At 40.0% G+C, this 17,341-nt stretch overlaps 1 protein-coding gene across 1 annotated transcript; it reads right to left on the bottom strand.

Annotated features, from left to right (window-relative positions):
- Positions 1–342: 342 nt before the first annotated feature.
- Positions 343–13,749, bottom strand: LOC102312060. The gene is made up of 6 exons (XM_005917831.3): positions 13,163–13,749; positions 10,979–11,202; positions 9,036–9,138; positions 8,459–8,554; positions 7,194–7,708; positions 343–6,815 (listed from the first exon to the last, which is right to left on the bottom strand). Exons 1-6 carry the CDS (start codon positions 13,202–13,204, stop codon positions 5,348–5,350), a joined length of 2,448 nt encoding a protein of 815 aa, XP_005917893.1. The 5' UTR covers positions 13,205–13,749; the 3' UTR covers positions 343–5,347.
- Positions 13,750–17,341: the final 3,592 nt, after the last annotated feature.

Here is a 17,341-nt window from a genome sequence, read left to right as displayed (position 1 = left end):
CTTTTCATTGTTTTTACTTAAGGATTAATGCAGCATTAACTAATGGTGATCTGATTGGTTGCAGTGTGGGACCTCTTGAGTTATCCTTTAAAACACCTGAACACCTGAAGCTGAAATGGCTTTATTTATTTTAATTCAAATATTGTCAAAGACACATTGAAAGCCGAGTTTTCTAGAGTAGTAGTGATAAAGGTGACATAAGACTGAATTGCAGTCTGTTGAAAATGGCTAGGCTCAAAAAACCCTCACCTGTTCAAAGCAGCTGTGAAACAGACAGAAGTTTACTGCTTGTGTCTGACTGGCAACAAAAGTTAAGTCTTGAATAAAAGCACAAAACAACAATTTCATAGCTAATTAAAATCTCTTTATTACAATCACATGTACATCATTATATTCCAAAAAGCTTGCCGTAGTGGAAAGTACCCTTGCACAGACAGATGGATGCGGTGTTGCAAGCTGGATGGAAGTATTGTCAGATGGAGTAAAACAAGTATTGAGATCCCCCAGCAGCAAGTATCTCCGCTCCAGTGTGCTTTTAATTTCACATCACATGAGGACAGCAGCGCTATTTTCAGCCCTCTGTGTCCTTGTGTAACGTAAGCAAAGAGAATGAGGGGGGTGGGTGAGAAGGAAAATTTCTCTCTTCGTCATCCATTATTCAGAGTGTTTGAGTCACAGCTGAAAGAGGTAAAACGGGGAAATAAACAGGGTGCAAGGTTGATTTCATGTCTTTCCTCACTGAATGCTTAACAGGTTTCAAACTGTTTGAATTTTCTGTAAAAAAAAAAAAAAAAAGATTTTGTCTGTCTTCTTCCGAGTGAGATTAATTAATTAGAAAGCAGCTATTTCTGTGAAGTGCAGGATCCTCTTAGTTTAGCACAAAAACTGGAACCTTCAGCTGACATCTTTTAATACAACTTATAGCTATTAGTGTCTTAGCATAAGGTTGAATACTATTTTTAATATTTTAAACGCCAAAAAAATCATTTAATTTTAAAATTCTTTTTTTTACAGCACTTTGATAATGAATTAAGATAATCCTGCTGTGGGTGTTCTTTGTGTTAGTTTCTGGAAATGTGAAAATAATAATAATAATAATGTAATGAAGCAGATTTTACAGCAAAAGAAACAAAGTACAATGATTTAAACCTATACACTGAAACTCTGATTTAGCAGAAGTTTACACTGTACTCACAATCTGCAGATTTCGATTTAATTTGGGATAAATGAAATGAAGCAGACCCAAATAATACAGAGTAAACCTGGTTGTTGTGGACCCTGGCTGTCTGAATTCCCTGGGCATTTGCTAAACTTGCCCAATTGCTAATCCAGCCATGACTGAACTGTGTGCAAATGCAGCACAGTACATCGCATCACGAAACAGGAGAAGCTTGTTTCAAAATTCACAAGATAGAGGATATTAATCAGCTGTTATGTCTCCATTTTACTTTTTCACAGGGCTATTTTTTCCGTGTTATCGTCTATCTAGTTTTGCTTCATGAGGAATTTAATAACAAGTTCTAAAATAAGTAGTCTATGAGTTTCCTGCCTTTAAGTCTTTCGCTTTTAAAACACAGCAAAACTGTGATTTCTCCTTTTTTCATTTCATATTCACAGATTGATAACATTGAGATTTAAGTCATACAACCTTTGTTTCAAGCTTCATGGAGCTTCACAGTAAAAGGGTCTGGAGCTGACTATCAGATAAAACTTATATATATCTGAAACATCTCACTCTGAAGAAGACAGAAAACATTTGTCTGTATTGTCTGTGTCACTTTTAAGCATTACAGTGTTTGTTATCTTACTCATAATTCATGGAAGTCACATTTAACATTCAGACCAAAATGAGCCACTATCCATGAATGCTGATAATGTGGATGTGAGTTTTAAGCATACTAATACTACAGTGTTCATCTCTGTGCTGTATATACAGCCTCCGTAACACAGCTATAAACCTACAGAATCACATCATAAACCACTGGAGGCGTCTGATGGCATTTTCATGTCCTGTTACCGACTCAGTCCTCAAACGCACCATCTGACAAAATCAATATCTACATGTCTTAATGACACAAAACAACAGTAAAATTCAATTGATCCATTTAAAGAGACAATAATATTCACATTTTGTGTTCACTTCTTGAAAACAGTAAATCAAGGTTTAACCAGCTTTTTAACTAAAGTAGCTCGGAAAGATTTTAAAGATCATAAAAACTGTTCACATTGGTTTTGAAACCATCACAAGAAAATATTGAAATATGTCCAACACAATCACAATAAACGATTTTTTCCTCCATAAATCACTATGTTAGTTTATAAAGAAAACATTAACACACACTGTCATTCTATCTACAGTCGTTCCACTGGCCTCGGTCCCTGGTACAGAAAAGTAGGGAAAACTTTTTGTATAAAAACGATGTGCAAAAAGTTGTTTTCTTAGGTCCCTCTCATGGAAAACTATGTAAAGAAATAACGTAAATATATACATAACCTTTGCTGTTGCTGTTGTAAATTCTACGACTGCTGTACACTTGTGGTGACTTGTCACTTTGTGCATCTGTTGAATCGAAAACAAGTTACTGCATTCGATGGAACCCTGACAGGTAGCGTACACAACACCGTCATTGTCATATTAAAACTAGCTTGAGGTATTATTGCACATTTTCCTGAACCGCGGACCTGGAATCAGTAAGTTTTCAGATTTACTCACGCTTCATCCCAGCTTTTAGTGGAATGTCGACGCTGACTTTAGCTCTGTCTGTTCTGGGCAGACATACAGTTGTGTTCACAAATTTACATACAGTCATCATTGGCCTTAATGTCATGGTAATTCTGGGGATTGCAATGGTTTCTGTGAACTGTACTTCTTCCAGAGGGAAAGATTGTACAGTATAGGTCATTAAAAAGCAAGAATTGGGTGCACAGGTTTAAATTAAACTTCTGACCTTTAAATTCGTTGGCCCCGATCTAAACGCTAATTAAGATCTGTGAACTATGCTTAAAAGCAGGGTCCGTGCCAGGACACCAACCAATTTTAATGAACTCTACCAATTCTTTCAAGGAGAGTGGTTAAATAATCAGCCAGAATTTTGCCTGAAGCTTGTTGATGGCTACCAAAAGGGTCTGGTGGAGATGTAACCAAACATTAGTGTGGGAGCATGTGCGCTTCTGACTAAGTATGTTTATTTTTGATCCTGTGTGGATTTGAGAAATCCTAAATAAATTCAAACTTGTACACCCAGGTCTTGTTTCTAGAGGTCAATAAAGATATATGCTTTACAATCATGCCAGTCTGGAAAAAATAGCAGTTCAAGGCAATCATTACAAGCCCAAAATTGCTATAACATTTATGATGAGTGTAAGCAACCTTCTGACTGTAACCATATGCAGCAGCAGTCTGCAAACTTAATCTAAAGCTGTCTTGAGGTGTAAATTCTCTCACCAAAGTCAACGCATGTAGATTTCAGTAAACATGCATAAACATTTAGTGCACAGATAGATTTGTAAACATCCAGCCAACAGTAAAGACACCAAGAACAGAGACCCATGAGCCAGGAAGGGCCAGAAATCTGATGCTGCATTCACATCACGTCAGTAAGAAAGGAATGAAATGTTGTCATAACATCTTTGCAATATGAATGTGCCACTCAGCAGTAATGGTGTATTTTAGCTAAACACTAGCTACAACTAGTAATGTCCATTGCCATCATTTGGTCTCATCATAGAAGTGACCTATAGTTAAACGATCAAAAATAAAATACAAGGTTTGGCTTACCAGAAGGTAACAAATATGTGCAGCTCCTTCTTGGCTCCTTTTTAATTATCTGAATCAATTGTATCCATCTTATTAAATTACATTAAGATGTAACTGCCAGTGGGAATGGCTTTTATTTTTATTTTATGGCTTCCCATTAGTTTTATCATTTTTTTATACTGGCACTTTCTTGGTTCTCTTTTCACCAAGTGGGACAAATATTCCAATCAGCTGCATGTAATTCATGGCATTAAAAATGTGACGTGAATGTAGCATAAAACTGACTCCCAAAGACTATTACAACTGATTTCACAGACTAAAGCTGTGGTCACCTGTGAAAAACCTCCATGGCAAACTCTTTACCCCCTTGATCAGCATGTTTTTACTCATGTTGCCCAAGCCAGTCATTCAGGTCACACTATTTAGCATTTCAGTTAGAAAAGCTCCCACTGACCTTTGAATTGTAAACAGTTTCTGTTAAAAAACAAAAAAGAAACCTTTAGGATTTGGCATTAAATCTCAGTTGTCATTGTCTGAATTGCTACAGTTGATGGTTTCTGTAGTGCTGATAAAAAAGCATGTAATTCATCATTAGTGCGCAGCCAGGTGCATCACGTAGAACAGTATTGCTCCCCGAACGTCTTGGATTGAGGATCTAAGTGAAAACCTAAATCTCTGTAAATCTATCAGAGCTTCGGTGAAATAAATGGGGCATAAGATGGAGCATGAAAGGAATGATGCAAACAAACACACTCATCTGACCTTGTTCGTTTGTGTGTTATAACAAGCGTCATGCACTGACACAGACGTTTTGTCCAGAGTGCTATACAGTGGTCAAACACCCACACATAAAGCTATCAGTTGAGGTGATGTACAGCAATGACAGTGAGGTTCCCTCCCATTCACACATTCATTAAAGGAACAATTCAACTTTCTGTCAGTCTTCTTGTTCTCTGTCTTCCCCAGAGACTTGAGAAAATGAGTATTAGGTTCATCATTATGCTTCAAATACAGAGATGGTGAGGACCTTGTTCATCCAAAGTCACTACACATTACTGCTGCAACAAAGGTATGAACAGCAGAGTGTGGTAAACATTGCACGCTCCATTGTATGTGCACAGGGGACAAATGCCAGTCATATGGACCCATATGTTACTATGAAAATTCACAGCTCATAATTTGGGTTTGATTTGACATGAAATTTATGACCATCTGTTTATCAACCATAAATTAACTCAAATCTCAAAATCCTGGGCTGATCAAAAAACAGCTGAACTGGGTGAGACATAAAAGGATTATTTAGCTGTAAATACCTCATGTTGCCCTGGATCATTTTTAAAAAATACATGAATGGCTTTGCAGTGTTTAACCTGGCTTAACACAAGGACTGGAAGCAAGCTGCAGCTAGTCTGTGCTTAGCAAGGCTAAATATGTCCTGGACCTCTCTGTAAGTGACAGTTAAAACTAATATCATCGTCTCATCTGGCCTCGGAGAGACAGCACAAGAACAATTGCTAAAATGTTGTATTGTTAGCTTAATGTCACACACATTCACACGCAGAGTTACAGTTAGACACTGTGTCCATGCAGTTAGACAGTGGTGACCGTCAGCAGGGAGCTGGGACACAGCATGTCATCCTGGTTGTCCAGCCTGGTCCCATGAGTCAGGAGCTCCTCTACTGTCGTCCAGTCATCCAACAGCTTTCTGTTCCTCATACGACTCAGCTTCCTCTGACTCAGCTCCAGGACTGTGTTGCACCTGCCTTCTGCAAAACCTCTGACTCCATTGCTGTCCAGAAGACCTCCATCATCAGCGGAGGCTCCTCCTCCTCCTCCTCCTCCTCCTCCTACCACAGGTCCTCCCCTGCTAACGACATCTCGTACAGTCCCTCTACTGGCCTGCAGCTGTTGTAGCTGCTGTTGCTGCCTCTGCTCACGGGCCAAAAGAAATTGTTCCCTCCTCTCCGTTCGACTCCAGTATCGACCCATCAGTATGTCAGTGCTGGTCTCCTCGTCGGTGCTCATCCCGCTGCGCTCATCCGCTAGCTGAGAGGCTCGATCTCTAAGCAACTGGCTCCTAGAGACTCGTGTGGTTGTGTTGGGTTTACAGTTTGGATTAAATTTTGACTGCAGACCAGAACTGTGGTTAGAATTTGAACCTGCATTAATTGGTCCTTTGTTTACATCCTGTCCAGCTGTAGCACAAGCTCCTGTGTGACCTTCCAGAGTGCTGTAGAGGCCTCTGCCACCTCCACTTCCATGAGACTGACGGCTGGCGGGTTTTGGCCATGTGTCATTGACGTCACCGGCCTGAGGAGGCAAGACAAGACTCTGGAGGTGCTGCTGCTCTCCAACTCGGCTCCTCTCAATCTCCTTCTGCCTTTCCCTTTCCATCTCCTCCTGAATCTGTGTCTCCCTCTCCCTTTCAAGCTCTTTCTCTTTTTGAATTTGCCTTTTTTGCTCCAGTTCCCTCTCTATCTCTCTGTTCCTTTCTACCAACATTGGCTCAGGCATCAAGCTTCTTTCTTGTGAGTGCCACCAGTCATGGTGCGCGAGCTGGCTGTTGGAGTTGTTGTCATAGCAACGCTCATGGTTGTTGGCACCTCTGATGTGCCCCAGAGTGGTGGCATGTTGTTGGGGTGAGAGGGCCATGCCTCCAGGGTGGGAAGCCATCACACCTGTCACTAGCTCGGCTTCCTCTGGCAAGCCTGGTGGCAAGACGTTACATGGTGCGACGCCTCCACAGTGGTGCAGGGTTGCAGCGCAGTAGGATGGGGAAGCTGGGTGGCTGGCTCGTCGACGGTACTCTTGTGGAGGTGGCCGATGGTGCAATGTTCTGCTTCTCCTCAGCATCCCAACTGAGCTTGACCCCTGGTGGTGCTGCACTGGCACTAGTGGTCTCCGGTGGCTAGAGGGAGTGCTGCAGGTTGAGAGGACTGGGCCTGTCATTCGTGACACTGCAGTGTGTGTATGGGAGGGATTGAAGAGGGCGCCACTGCTGGAGCTGTGACGGTTCAGACAGGGCCGATCAGCTTTGTGGAACTGGACTGATGAAACCCTGGAAATACAAAGAGTTTAATGAAAAAAAGGCACCAAAGAAAAGGTTTTAGGTCATGTGTAGTCCCTGTAATCCATGGGTTGTATTTTACAAAGATATGTTTTTTTGGTAAATTAACACAAATGTTTGAGTTCCAAGCAGCATAGTTCTTTCTTATTCTGAAAAAAAAAGTGTTTTAAATTTTTTTTTTAACAAGTTTTAAATCACATTGCAATCAATGGTTGTTTTGTGTGTTGGCTTTCGGTTAGATTGGTATCATTTGTAACTGGTATTATATAAGTGAGTAATATTAAAAACAAGACTGGTTTAACTATGTACACCTATCTGACAGACCTTAGAGAAACCAGCACCACGATAAAAATTTGATATTCTAATTACCTGACTAGGCCACGTGATGGCAGGTCCATGACAGGCCCAGCACCATCCTCCATCCCAATCTGCAGATGCTGACATTGAGGCTGCATTGTCAGCGCCTCAGGGATGGCCTCCAGCAGCTCACGGTGGCTCTTGGGGCAGCTGTCACGCCGTTCCTGCCTTTCGCATGGTTCACCCTGATGTTGCAGCCTGGCATTGTAGAGACGCATTCGCTTCTCCAGCAGCCTCTGGAAGTGCCTGAACTCCCCAGTGCTTACACTATAGAAGCCTGAGTCGCTGAGCTCTGAGGAAATGAAGGACTCTGAGGAAGGAGAGCCACCACCTCCGAAACCCCCACACCCTCCTGGGGCGAGGGCCCCATGTGAATGACAGTCCTCCAGACCTCCCTCCTCGGTCTCCAGACCTGAGAGGTCACCCTGGTGAAGGGAGCCATCTGTCCAGCCCAGACCACTGTCCAACTCATGGTGCAGGGGCAGGAAACCCATTGGCTTCTCTAGCATAAAATCCTCATCATCTGTCTATAAAAACAGGCAGGGTCAGTCCAGTGCATCATGACACCAAACACTAAAAATGACAACATGTTTTATGTTTTAAATGCGTGAAGAATCTCAGTAAAAAGTGAAACCTGGCTGATTGTGTCTGTAGAGTGAAAAACTGTTAAATACTAAAGGTAAGCATTGAGATCTGCTCTAATCCTCAGTTTATTCACTTGCCTTTTGTTCAGTTGTTTCCTGCTTTTAAAAGTTCCTGAGTGACGGTTAAATCAACATCAATGGCCAAAGAGAAAGGGTGCCAGTATTCTTTTTTGATTTTAACAAATCTAAACAAATTTAATCGTGTATGCCTGTAAATAGTGTTGCCAGTCTGTCTAGCATTGAACCACAAGTTCATATCGCCTAATATGAAAGAGGTGGATCTTTTATGTTTCATTAAAAAATAAAAATAGAAAAAAAACCCTCAATGACTATTAAAAAACTAGCTAGTCACTGAAAATAAACACTACTAAAACAGAAAATATTTCCAGATAGTATAAGTTGAACTGAGAATAAATAATAGTGGGTGCATTTATGTTAATGAAGGAACATGCAGCTGTGAGGCTCAATGACTCCATGACTGAAATGAGTAAGCTTTATTACTACTTGCACAGAGAGTACTAGCAAGTATAAGCAATTCATAATTGATTTAACAAACAGGGTTTGCATACTCACCAGATATATGTTTAAAACAACAACGTTAACAATTTTATGGAAAAGCAGATTTTTACATACCTGACTGTGGCAGGCGTTTTGCTCTTCTAAGTTAGTACTGCAGCATCCCATCAGGCAGTTCTGTCCCTTTGATCGACGGCCAGCTAGTTCTAGATCCTGAGTAATGTAGGAAGTGACAGAAGAACATGAGAATGTGTAATACAATTTGTTACTGATTAAACTCATTCTTGGTCAAATCAGAAACTACAGTGTGAAGGTACCCATACATTGCAAATGAACTTTTACAAATTCATCCGCAGTGCAACTCTAGAATCACAGATGAGTGTGCATGAGGGTTGTTTTTTTGTTGTTGGTTGTTTTGGAAATCAAACTGTGATTAGAAATTAGAGGTGTAATTGGTAGACCATTTAATATTCCTTTCATGAGCTTTTTCAGCCATGTCAGCCAGAACAAAACAAAAAAACACGTGAGAGGAGCTACTGAGCTGTGTTTTATGAAAATACGAAAATAGTAATAAGCTGTGCTATATGGCCTCATCGACAATCTGGATGCAAGTGTTCTGATGCACTTCTGTGTGTGTATGTGTGTGTGTGTGTGTGAGTGTGTGTCTGTCTGTCTGTCTGTCTCTTAATATCACCTGGCGACCAATGTCCACAGTGTCCCGTGGGGAGCTAGACAGGTAGCTATACCGTCCGCCATCACAGTGATCTTGAGGCAGAGACAGGTGGTTGTAATAATGTCTGAAAGAGATGACAAGGACACAGAATTCAGACATTTTAAAGCAAAAATCCTGGAATTATACAGGTCCGAAGACACTAACGTTTTTCAAAACAAACATGGATAACGTTTCATTGGACAAGTGGGTATCCCCCTTGGAAGAAGTAAGTAACGTTCCTTAACTTTCAGGCTGCATAACATGGTTATACATTTGTGTCTGTTTCACTGTATAGTCTGTTAAGTTGAACTTTGTCCCAGTTACTTTAATTTTTATTTTATTTATTTTTATTTCACACATTTAAAAAAATAACAACTGACTGTTACAATCAACAGTTCACAGACAAACTAAAGATGAGACTGCCGACAGTATGAGAGACGGGTGTAGTCACCATGACGGGATCAACTGGTCATGAAGTCTATCGTGACACCTCATCCTGAGTGTGTTTACATCAGCATCTTGGTGTTTTGGAACCACATGTGACGGCATCTCAGGAACACCGCACTATATGATAGCGGCTTTGAAAATCCTTTGACTGTACTGTTGTCGATTAACAGCCAAAGACACAACGGCTAAGTAGTCATTCATGTTATCCTTGATTCTGACAGGCTTCTAGTTGAAGCCTGCCACCTGGGGCGCATGCATAATCATTGTAATCATTACATTGTACTCAACATGTGATAATGAAATTTATGTCACTCAGACACATGCACAAACACACAAACACACACATGTATATGTATACATTACAATGTAATCCCATTACATTTTTCAGTAATGCAGTAATTTAACACACTAGTTACTTGCATTACAAAGGTTCCTCAGTCATCTGCAAGCCATCAGACATCAAACAAATACACTTAGCTGATTTCAGTTTCTGTGCAGGAGGAGTGAAATACACAGTTTCAGATACACTTTTATTTTATTGCACAAAAGGACAAGAATTTGATTTTAAAGTGCAAAATGCTTTCACTATACAAACAGCTGCATTATACTGCTGTGTTATTTGCATGCTAGCACAAAGCTAGCCAAGAATCTAGAGTAAAAAACCTATAAAGCTGAGTGTATGCTGACCCCAACCCAGCAGCCAGAGCCTGAACTTCAACAGGTAAATGATGGGCAGTCATGTTTACAGCCTCAGTTTCTACCTGTTCATGTTTTTACAAGAGAATCACTGTGACGATCGCTTTTAAGTCTCTTTGGGCTGGTTTTAAACTTTGCATTGTGTTGTCAGCTTTGTGTTTATGTTTAAATACTAAAGAAAGATCCCATGTGTATCCTCTTTACGATAGGAGTTTGTGTTGGTATGTGAAGCTGTAGCCTCAGGTTTATATTGTTAATGGATAATTATGAGACAGCGTATTTTAGATCATTTTACAGAGTAATGAGAAAGTAATGAAATGAGTAGTGAAACAAATTACTTTCTCTAGCATAATTAAGTAATGTACTGCATTACTTTTAAGAAAAGTCATTTTCTGTGGTCTTTAAAAGTGGAATGATTGAATATTTACTGCTTTTGCTTTAAAAAAAAAAAACCCAAGAAGCATCCTCTTGCTAAAACAGTTTTTACATTTTTACAAATATCAGTAAAGCATTTAGTTTTCTTGTTCAATTAAACAGTTTCCAATCATCACTGCACAGGGATGCAGCAAACACTATCATTTATTTATGATACTGGCTCCTTTTAACTTTTCAGGGCATACAAGGATGTTTGCACAGTATAATGACGTTGTTATTTAGTTGTTTAGTACAGTGTGGTCATAAGAAATCTGATGTAACTGCATACCGGCATTTCTTAAAATCACTGTGAGACAAAGTGGTTTTACAGCTCTTAACATTACATAACAAATCATATGTTTTATTACCTGTGTTGGTAAGAGGGACTAGAAGTGTTAAGGCCCGCCCCCATCAGAGGGAGGGGCAGATTGAGGTGCTTCAGGTCAAGGGGAAGGGGCTCCCAGGATCCCCTATCTGCCTCTGTGCCACGCCTCCTCTGGCCCTTGATCTGCATGGTGATTGGACGCTGATTGGCTGCCAGGATTCGCAGAGCATCCCTTTGGCTCAGGTGTGCTAGACTCCGCCCATTCATCTGAGGCAAACAGACAGAAGGGTTGTGATGTTAGCAAAGTTGCCTGCTGCTGAATTCATGTGACACAAAGCTCATTGAAGGACACATTAATCGCCACCAATGGACACATTAACATTAGATCGATACTCACCCTAATAATCCTGCCTTCATTAACTAATATAACCTTTGTATATGCTTAAGACTTAACAGAGTAAGTGTCTCATTTTTAACACGTCAAACTGTGTGATTGTAAATGTGAAATCTTCTGATAACAAAGGGTTTCCATCTCAATTATATATTTTCTAAACTTTAGAGCTCACAGGTGGGCTTGAGCCTATTTCAGGTGACACTTTGAGAGTGCAGGAATACACCCTGGGTCATCAGAGGGCTGACTCAGGAAAAGAAAAACAACGATTTCCACTCACATTCACAGGGACAACATGCAAACTGCATAGTGAAGTCCTGCCACCAATGGGTTAGAACAAAGCGCTCCAAAAGAACTATAGTGCTCAGCTACAGGTAAAAAATAATAACCAGAGTAGTGGTTGGTTTTGATTATAAATACCAGCCTCGAGGGGGAAAAAGTGCCTACAGCTTGAAGGATAACTAGCATTATTCTTAGCTAGGGGTTGGTCAAAATAAAATATTTGTGTAATTCGTGCGTCATCTTTTTGGATTGGTTCTGACTCCTAGATTTTCTCCAGCAACAGAATTTTTTTAGTCCCTATGGTAGAACAAAACAACTCCACACTGCAGACAGTTGGTACTGTTAGTATGTCTTAATGTGGATTTATTTTTTCCTGATTAAATATAATACATGTAACAGCTGCTACATAGAACAGTAGCTATGGTTAATCCTTCACAGCCTGTGAAAACGGCAGGCCTTATGTGGCTCTGGAAGAACTTTGTCAAGTCTGAAAAATAAACCCTTGTGATTTTATTGCAGATACATGGCCTTAAGCTTAGAAACCACTAATGTGTAAATTGGACACCTGAGTTACAAACTGAGTGGGTGGTGTGGACTAAAGATGTGGCTTCTTCCCCTAATGACATGATAGAATTAATTGAATGATGAGGTTCTACAAACAAACATAATCTGGTAATGTGCTGTGGGAAAACTGCATTCATCAACACCACAATCAAATTTATGCTTGCCCGCTGCCATTTTAAATGCACTTCATGTAGGGTTTTTTTTGTTTGTTTGTTTGTTTGTTTGTTTTGCAGTGTGAACACACTACAGACCACAAACGGACTCAATTTTTCAATATTACGCAACTAGGTCAGAAGACCCTCCGCCTGCAGAAAGATGGTAGTTTTTTTCCAGTATGCAACACCCAAACAGCTGAATTATGGCAGTTTAAAGGAAATATGAAAAATAGTGACATGGTATCCATGGCTGCTTTAAAGGGTTAATACCTTCAAGCAACATCCTGCTTCATGCACACACACAAACACACACATATACTGTCACACACATGCAGCTCAGTGGCTATCGAATTAGACGCATGGACAGTATTGTTAACTCCAGCACATCACAACCATGAGTCACCCTCCTCTACATTCAACTGCACACTCACACACACACTAGCAAACAGGCACACGCGCACACACCATGAGCTGAGAAGCACAAAATGGCACCTGTGTGTGTAGCCAGAGGACGGCAGTAGTCTTCAGGAGATGATGAAGATGTTATACACACAACATTAAAAATTCGACATGCGTACAAAAAGTATTTAGATTTAATGCTGAAGAATTGGGTTTATCATCCATTTATAAACATGCGCACTCACACAAAAATGTAGTCTTGCAGAAATGATGATGCCTTTTTGCATCTGCATATACAGACACACAGACATGCACACGTACACACGCACTCAAACCTGGATGTGAATGAAGCTTAATTCCATCTACTTTAATGAGACATCATAAAACACTGTTACAGCATTATCTGTAACAGTGAGGCAGGTATTTGGCAGCTCACCGTTTGGTCGCCCATCCACGGTCCAGAAAGCCAGCAGCCCATCGTCACGGTGACAGAGGACAGCTGCCTTGACTCCTATGAAAATCAACGACACTGCTGCTTCTTTCAGCAGATCGTCTCCTCCTCCTCCTCCTCACGCTTTCTGTCTCTCCTCAGTGTGCCTTTCACTCTTGGTCTCTCGGCATCTGTCCCCTCTCCACTGTCCTCTTTTCTCTTCTGTGTATCCCTCTATCTATTTCTTCAGCGTTTCTATCCTTGCCCCTCCCCTTCCTTTACGGCTTCTGATTTTGGCATCCTGCACACACACAGACACGCTTGCATGCAACGCTGCAAACATAAAAATATGCGCAGGCTGACACAGTACATTTAGAGATGGAGAGGGAAACACGCAGTCACACTATGAGGATGGTGTCTGATTGGTAGTCTTTAAAGGATCATCAGCCAATCGGAGGCAGCATTTTCCCTGTGGATGTCTTCCTCTGTGACTGAAACTCCTCAGCAAAGCCTCATGCATAAGGCAGCCTCTACTGCAGCAATATACCCACAGTGGCAGAGGAGACACACCATCCAGACATCCATCTTCTTGCTGTTCATCCAGGATCCCCCAGTTGATGCATGCTGGGAGGTGTAGTGAATACAAAGTATACCGAGGTGGTAAATGCTGTACAAGAGAGTATACTTGATTGCTTATAACAAGGGAGTATAGTTTACAGTATCCTGCGGTACTATAAATCGCATCCTACTCTACAGGATACATTCGCTTTATGAGTTTATACATCTTACAATTAAAAAAGCACACCAGAGTCATAGATGGCAAAAAAGTCGTAGTATTGGTAGTTTGTAAATATATCAGCTAAAAAGAAATGGGTGAAGCTGAAATTAAATGTAAACTGTTAAAAAATAATAGCAGTTCATAGTATCAATATAAATGGCTAGATTTATTAGAATTATAACATTAAAAAGAACCAGCTTTAATAGCAGCGGGTGACAAATTTGAAAGGATGGCAGAAAAAAAATGTTGAATAAGTTATCGAATAAATGAAAAATGGTTAAATATTGAGGATGAAATATAGCTGAAACGTATAGATTCTGCATTTAATGGGAATAAATAAAAAAGTTTGCCAAATAGCTCTATTGTTTGATTTCATTGTGAAATGAATTGGAAAATGATTCAAAGCAATAAAAAAATAGTATCAAATTAATACATTTGGAATAGGACAGCAGGTGTGATGAAGCGGCGCTGGAGCTCATTTGCAGATTTTCATTTTAAAATGAATAAACAATTTATTTTTAATAATTATTTTTAAAAGAGAGGGACCTGAGCATAATCAGAACCAGTCTGTGAGGCCTGGCATCTATCCTGTACCAAATGTCTGCAGTTTTAAGTTATTGTGTAAGTGCAGCTAATAATACAGTGCCTTTTCTCTGATTAAAAACACCTATAGTGCTACACTCAGTTGTACTCACGAAAAGCACGACAAGTTGTTGCGTAACGAATTGAAAAAAATAGTGAGAGATTCACACCCAGCGTACAGTCACCACCTTCACACAATAGCCAATCATGTCGTGAAGTGGGTGTGAGTGTTAATTGTAATTTTTAGGAAGTTACAGAAATGGTCAGACAGAGTGTTGGAAGTGTCTCGAACAGATCCTGATCCAAGTGTATTCTAACAGAGGAAGATATTTTCTAAAACAAAACTGACAAAAAGTTCTAGCCCTTTTTTGTTAAGTCCTTTGCCTCAGCCTTCTTGTTTTGCATTGCCCTGCTATTATTTGCTACAATTTATCTGTTCAATCCAAGCATATTTCTACAAGCGAAAATCAGTGTGTAGGCAGCACATTGGTGTGGTGGTTAGCTTAACACCGTTGCCTCACAGCAAGGCACTCCTGGGGTCTAATCTACTCAAGGCCAGTCTGTGTGGAGTTTGTATGTTCTCCCTGCGTCTTTTTGGGTTTTCTGCAGGTACTCAGGCTTCCTTCCACACCTAAAAGATATCTAGTCAGTGTGGTTAAATTCGTTGGTGAGTGTGAATGGTCTCTGTGTGTTAGCCCTGCAACAGGCTGGCGATCCGTCCGGGGTGTATCTTGGCTTTTGCCCTATGGTGGTTTTTCAAATCTTAGTTGATATTTAATGGTTAGTCCAACAAAATTCCATTGCGGATACAAATTGTGGTGACTGTTAAATTACGAGCAATGTACGTTGAATGTGACACATGAAACAAACTTTATTCATTCAATTTAATCAATTTTATTTATAAAACACCAAATGATGACAACAGTTGCCTCAAGGCGCTCCATATTTTAAGGTGCCCTATGATAATACAAAGAAAACAGAGAAACAACAGCAATGATATGACCTCATATGAGCAACCACTTTGGTGACAGTGGGAAGGAAAAACTCCCTTTTAACAGGAAGACACCTCCAGCAGAACCAGACTCAGGGAGGGGCGGCCATCTGCCGTGACCAGTTCGTGCATCATTGGAATACCCTAGTAGCATAAACCTATTGCAGTGTAACTAACTATAGGCTTTATGCTTTATCTGGAAAAACGAAAGTTTTAAGCCTAATCTTAAAAAAAGCGAGGGTGTCTGTCTCCTGAATCCAAACTGGAAGCTGGTTCCACAGAAGAGGGGCCTGAAAGCTGAAGGCTCTGCCTCCCATTCTACTTTTAAATACTCTGGGAACCATAAGTAAGCCTGAAATCTGAGAGCGAAGTGCTCTGATGCGGTACCATAAGGTCATTAAGATAAGATGGGGCCTGATTATTCAAGACCTTATACGTGAGGAGCAGGATTTTGAATTTGATCCTGGATTTCACAGGGAGCCATTGAAGAGAAGTCAATATAGGAGAAATATGCTCTTTATTTCTAGTCCCTGTCAGTACTCTTGCTGCAATGTTTTGGATTCTGAAGGTTGAAGGCCTGTGGTACATGGCCAATTATTATATGTAGGTTGATCATAATTAACATTGAAGCAATAATTAGTGGCAGGACTTCTTTGTTTGTGTACTTCTGTTTCTTGTAAAGATCAATGAACAAAATATTCAACAGATCTATAACCATCTGAATTTAAAGACCACAGAAAGAATTTACATTCACAAATTGAATATATCTGAAAACGCTCTTTATAAAAAAATGTGGTGAGTTGACTTTAAAAGATATAAAACAAGAGTACAGTGCACTGTTGCTTTGCTTTTAGGCATGCATCTTTGCTTAAACATGAACTGTAAATATTAGTATGCCATCCAAAATATTGAGAAATTAATTTATTATGGTGCCATTACTGTATGATCATACTGGAACAAGCTATCTCTGCATTGCAGCACAGAAACAGTCCGGTGCTTTTTTTTTCTGTCATCTAACTGGATCATTAGGTGGTGAGGTTGCTGACTTTTTTAGAAGTCAGCAACCTCACCACCTAATGATCCATGCACCTCAGACATCTGTCTTTTACCTTAATATGATCTCAGCAGCCATTAGAAAACCCTTTTCAGCTCTTGCTTTAACACAAATTATTAAAACATGGTTACACAGTGACAACTGAGAAATTGATTTTCTCTATGTTTACTGTATTTTGTGTAATAGTGCCTTTCACACATGAACCCCTTTAATCTGATAGCAACTTAACATGTCAGTGTTCAGTCACTTTTACTGCAATCACAGGAGCAGCTTTCTTACAGTAAATGTACACACCTTAAAAATCTTAATTAAAAATAAATATCAGAATAATATGTTGCTTATATGTTGTTCTCCTTTCTACAGAGTATTAGTTTATTATCTCAGGCTTCATCTCTGATGCACAATGAAAATAAAATAATTTTAACAAACCGTGAAACTGGTGAGAACACCCTAAAGGAACTAGTCATACAGTTGCATACGGACAAATTAATATTTAGCAAAGCACATTGTATGCAGAAAGTGACAAGAAGGAATAAAACAGAACCCAAATTGACTGTCATGTCACTCAAAGTGTGTGCTATAATAAAGTTCAATGATGCAGCTGAATCTGTGAGAAGTCAACAGTGTGTCCCTCACACTCATGAGGATCGTCATCAATTATGTCTTAAGTGGCAAAGTTGTAAAATCCATTAGTGATGCAGAATGAGTGAGAACGAAAACATGCACTGTTGGTCTCTCCTTATATGTTCTCTACCTCCCATTTCATCAAAGTGCCCAATT

Source organism: Haplochromis burtoni, unplaced genomic scaffold, assembly GCF_018398535.1.
Source record: "Haplochromis burtoni strain Fernald_Lab_line unplaced genomic scaffold, NCSU_Asbu1 Contig_26, whole genome shotgun sequence".
Lineage (NCBI taxonomy): Eukaryota > Metazoa > Chordata > Actinopteri > Cichliformes > Cichlidae > Haplochromis > Haplochromis burtoni.
The sequence above is the reverse complement of the archived record's forward strand: the minus strand, read 5'-3'. Positions and strand labels throughout refer to the sequence as shown.

Coding starts and splice junctions, on each gene's coding strand:
- LOC102312060 (XM_005917831.3), bottom strand. CDS start 13,204: ATGGGCTGCTGGCTTTCTGGACCGTGGATGGGCGACCAAACG. Junction 11,203..13,162: donor CGTGGATGGGCGACCAAACG/GTGAGCTGCCAA, acceptor TGTTTGCCTCAG/ATGAATGGGCGGAGTCTAGC. Junction 9,139..10,978: donor AGTCCCTCTTACCAACACAG/GTAATAAAACAT, acceptor CATCTCTTTCAG/ACATTATTACAACCACCTGT.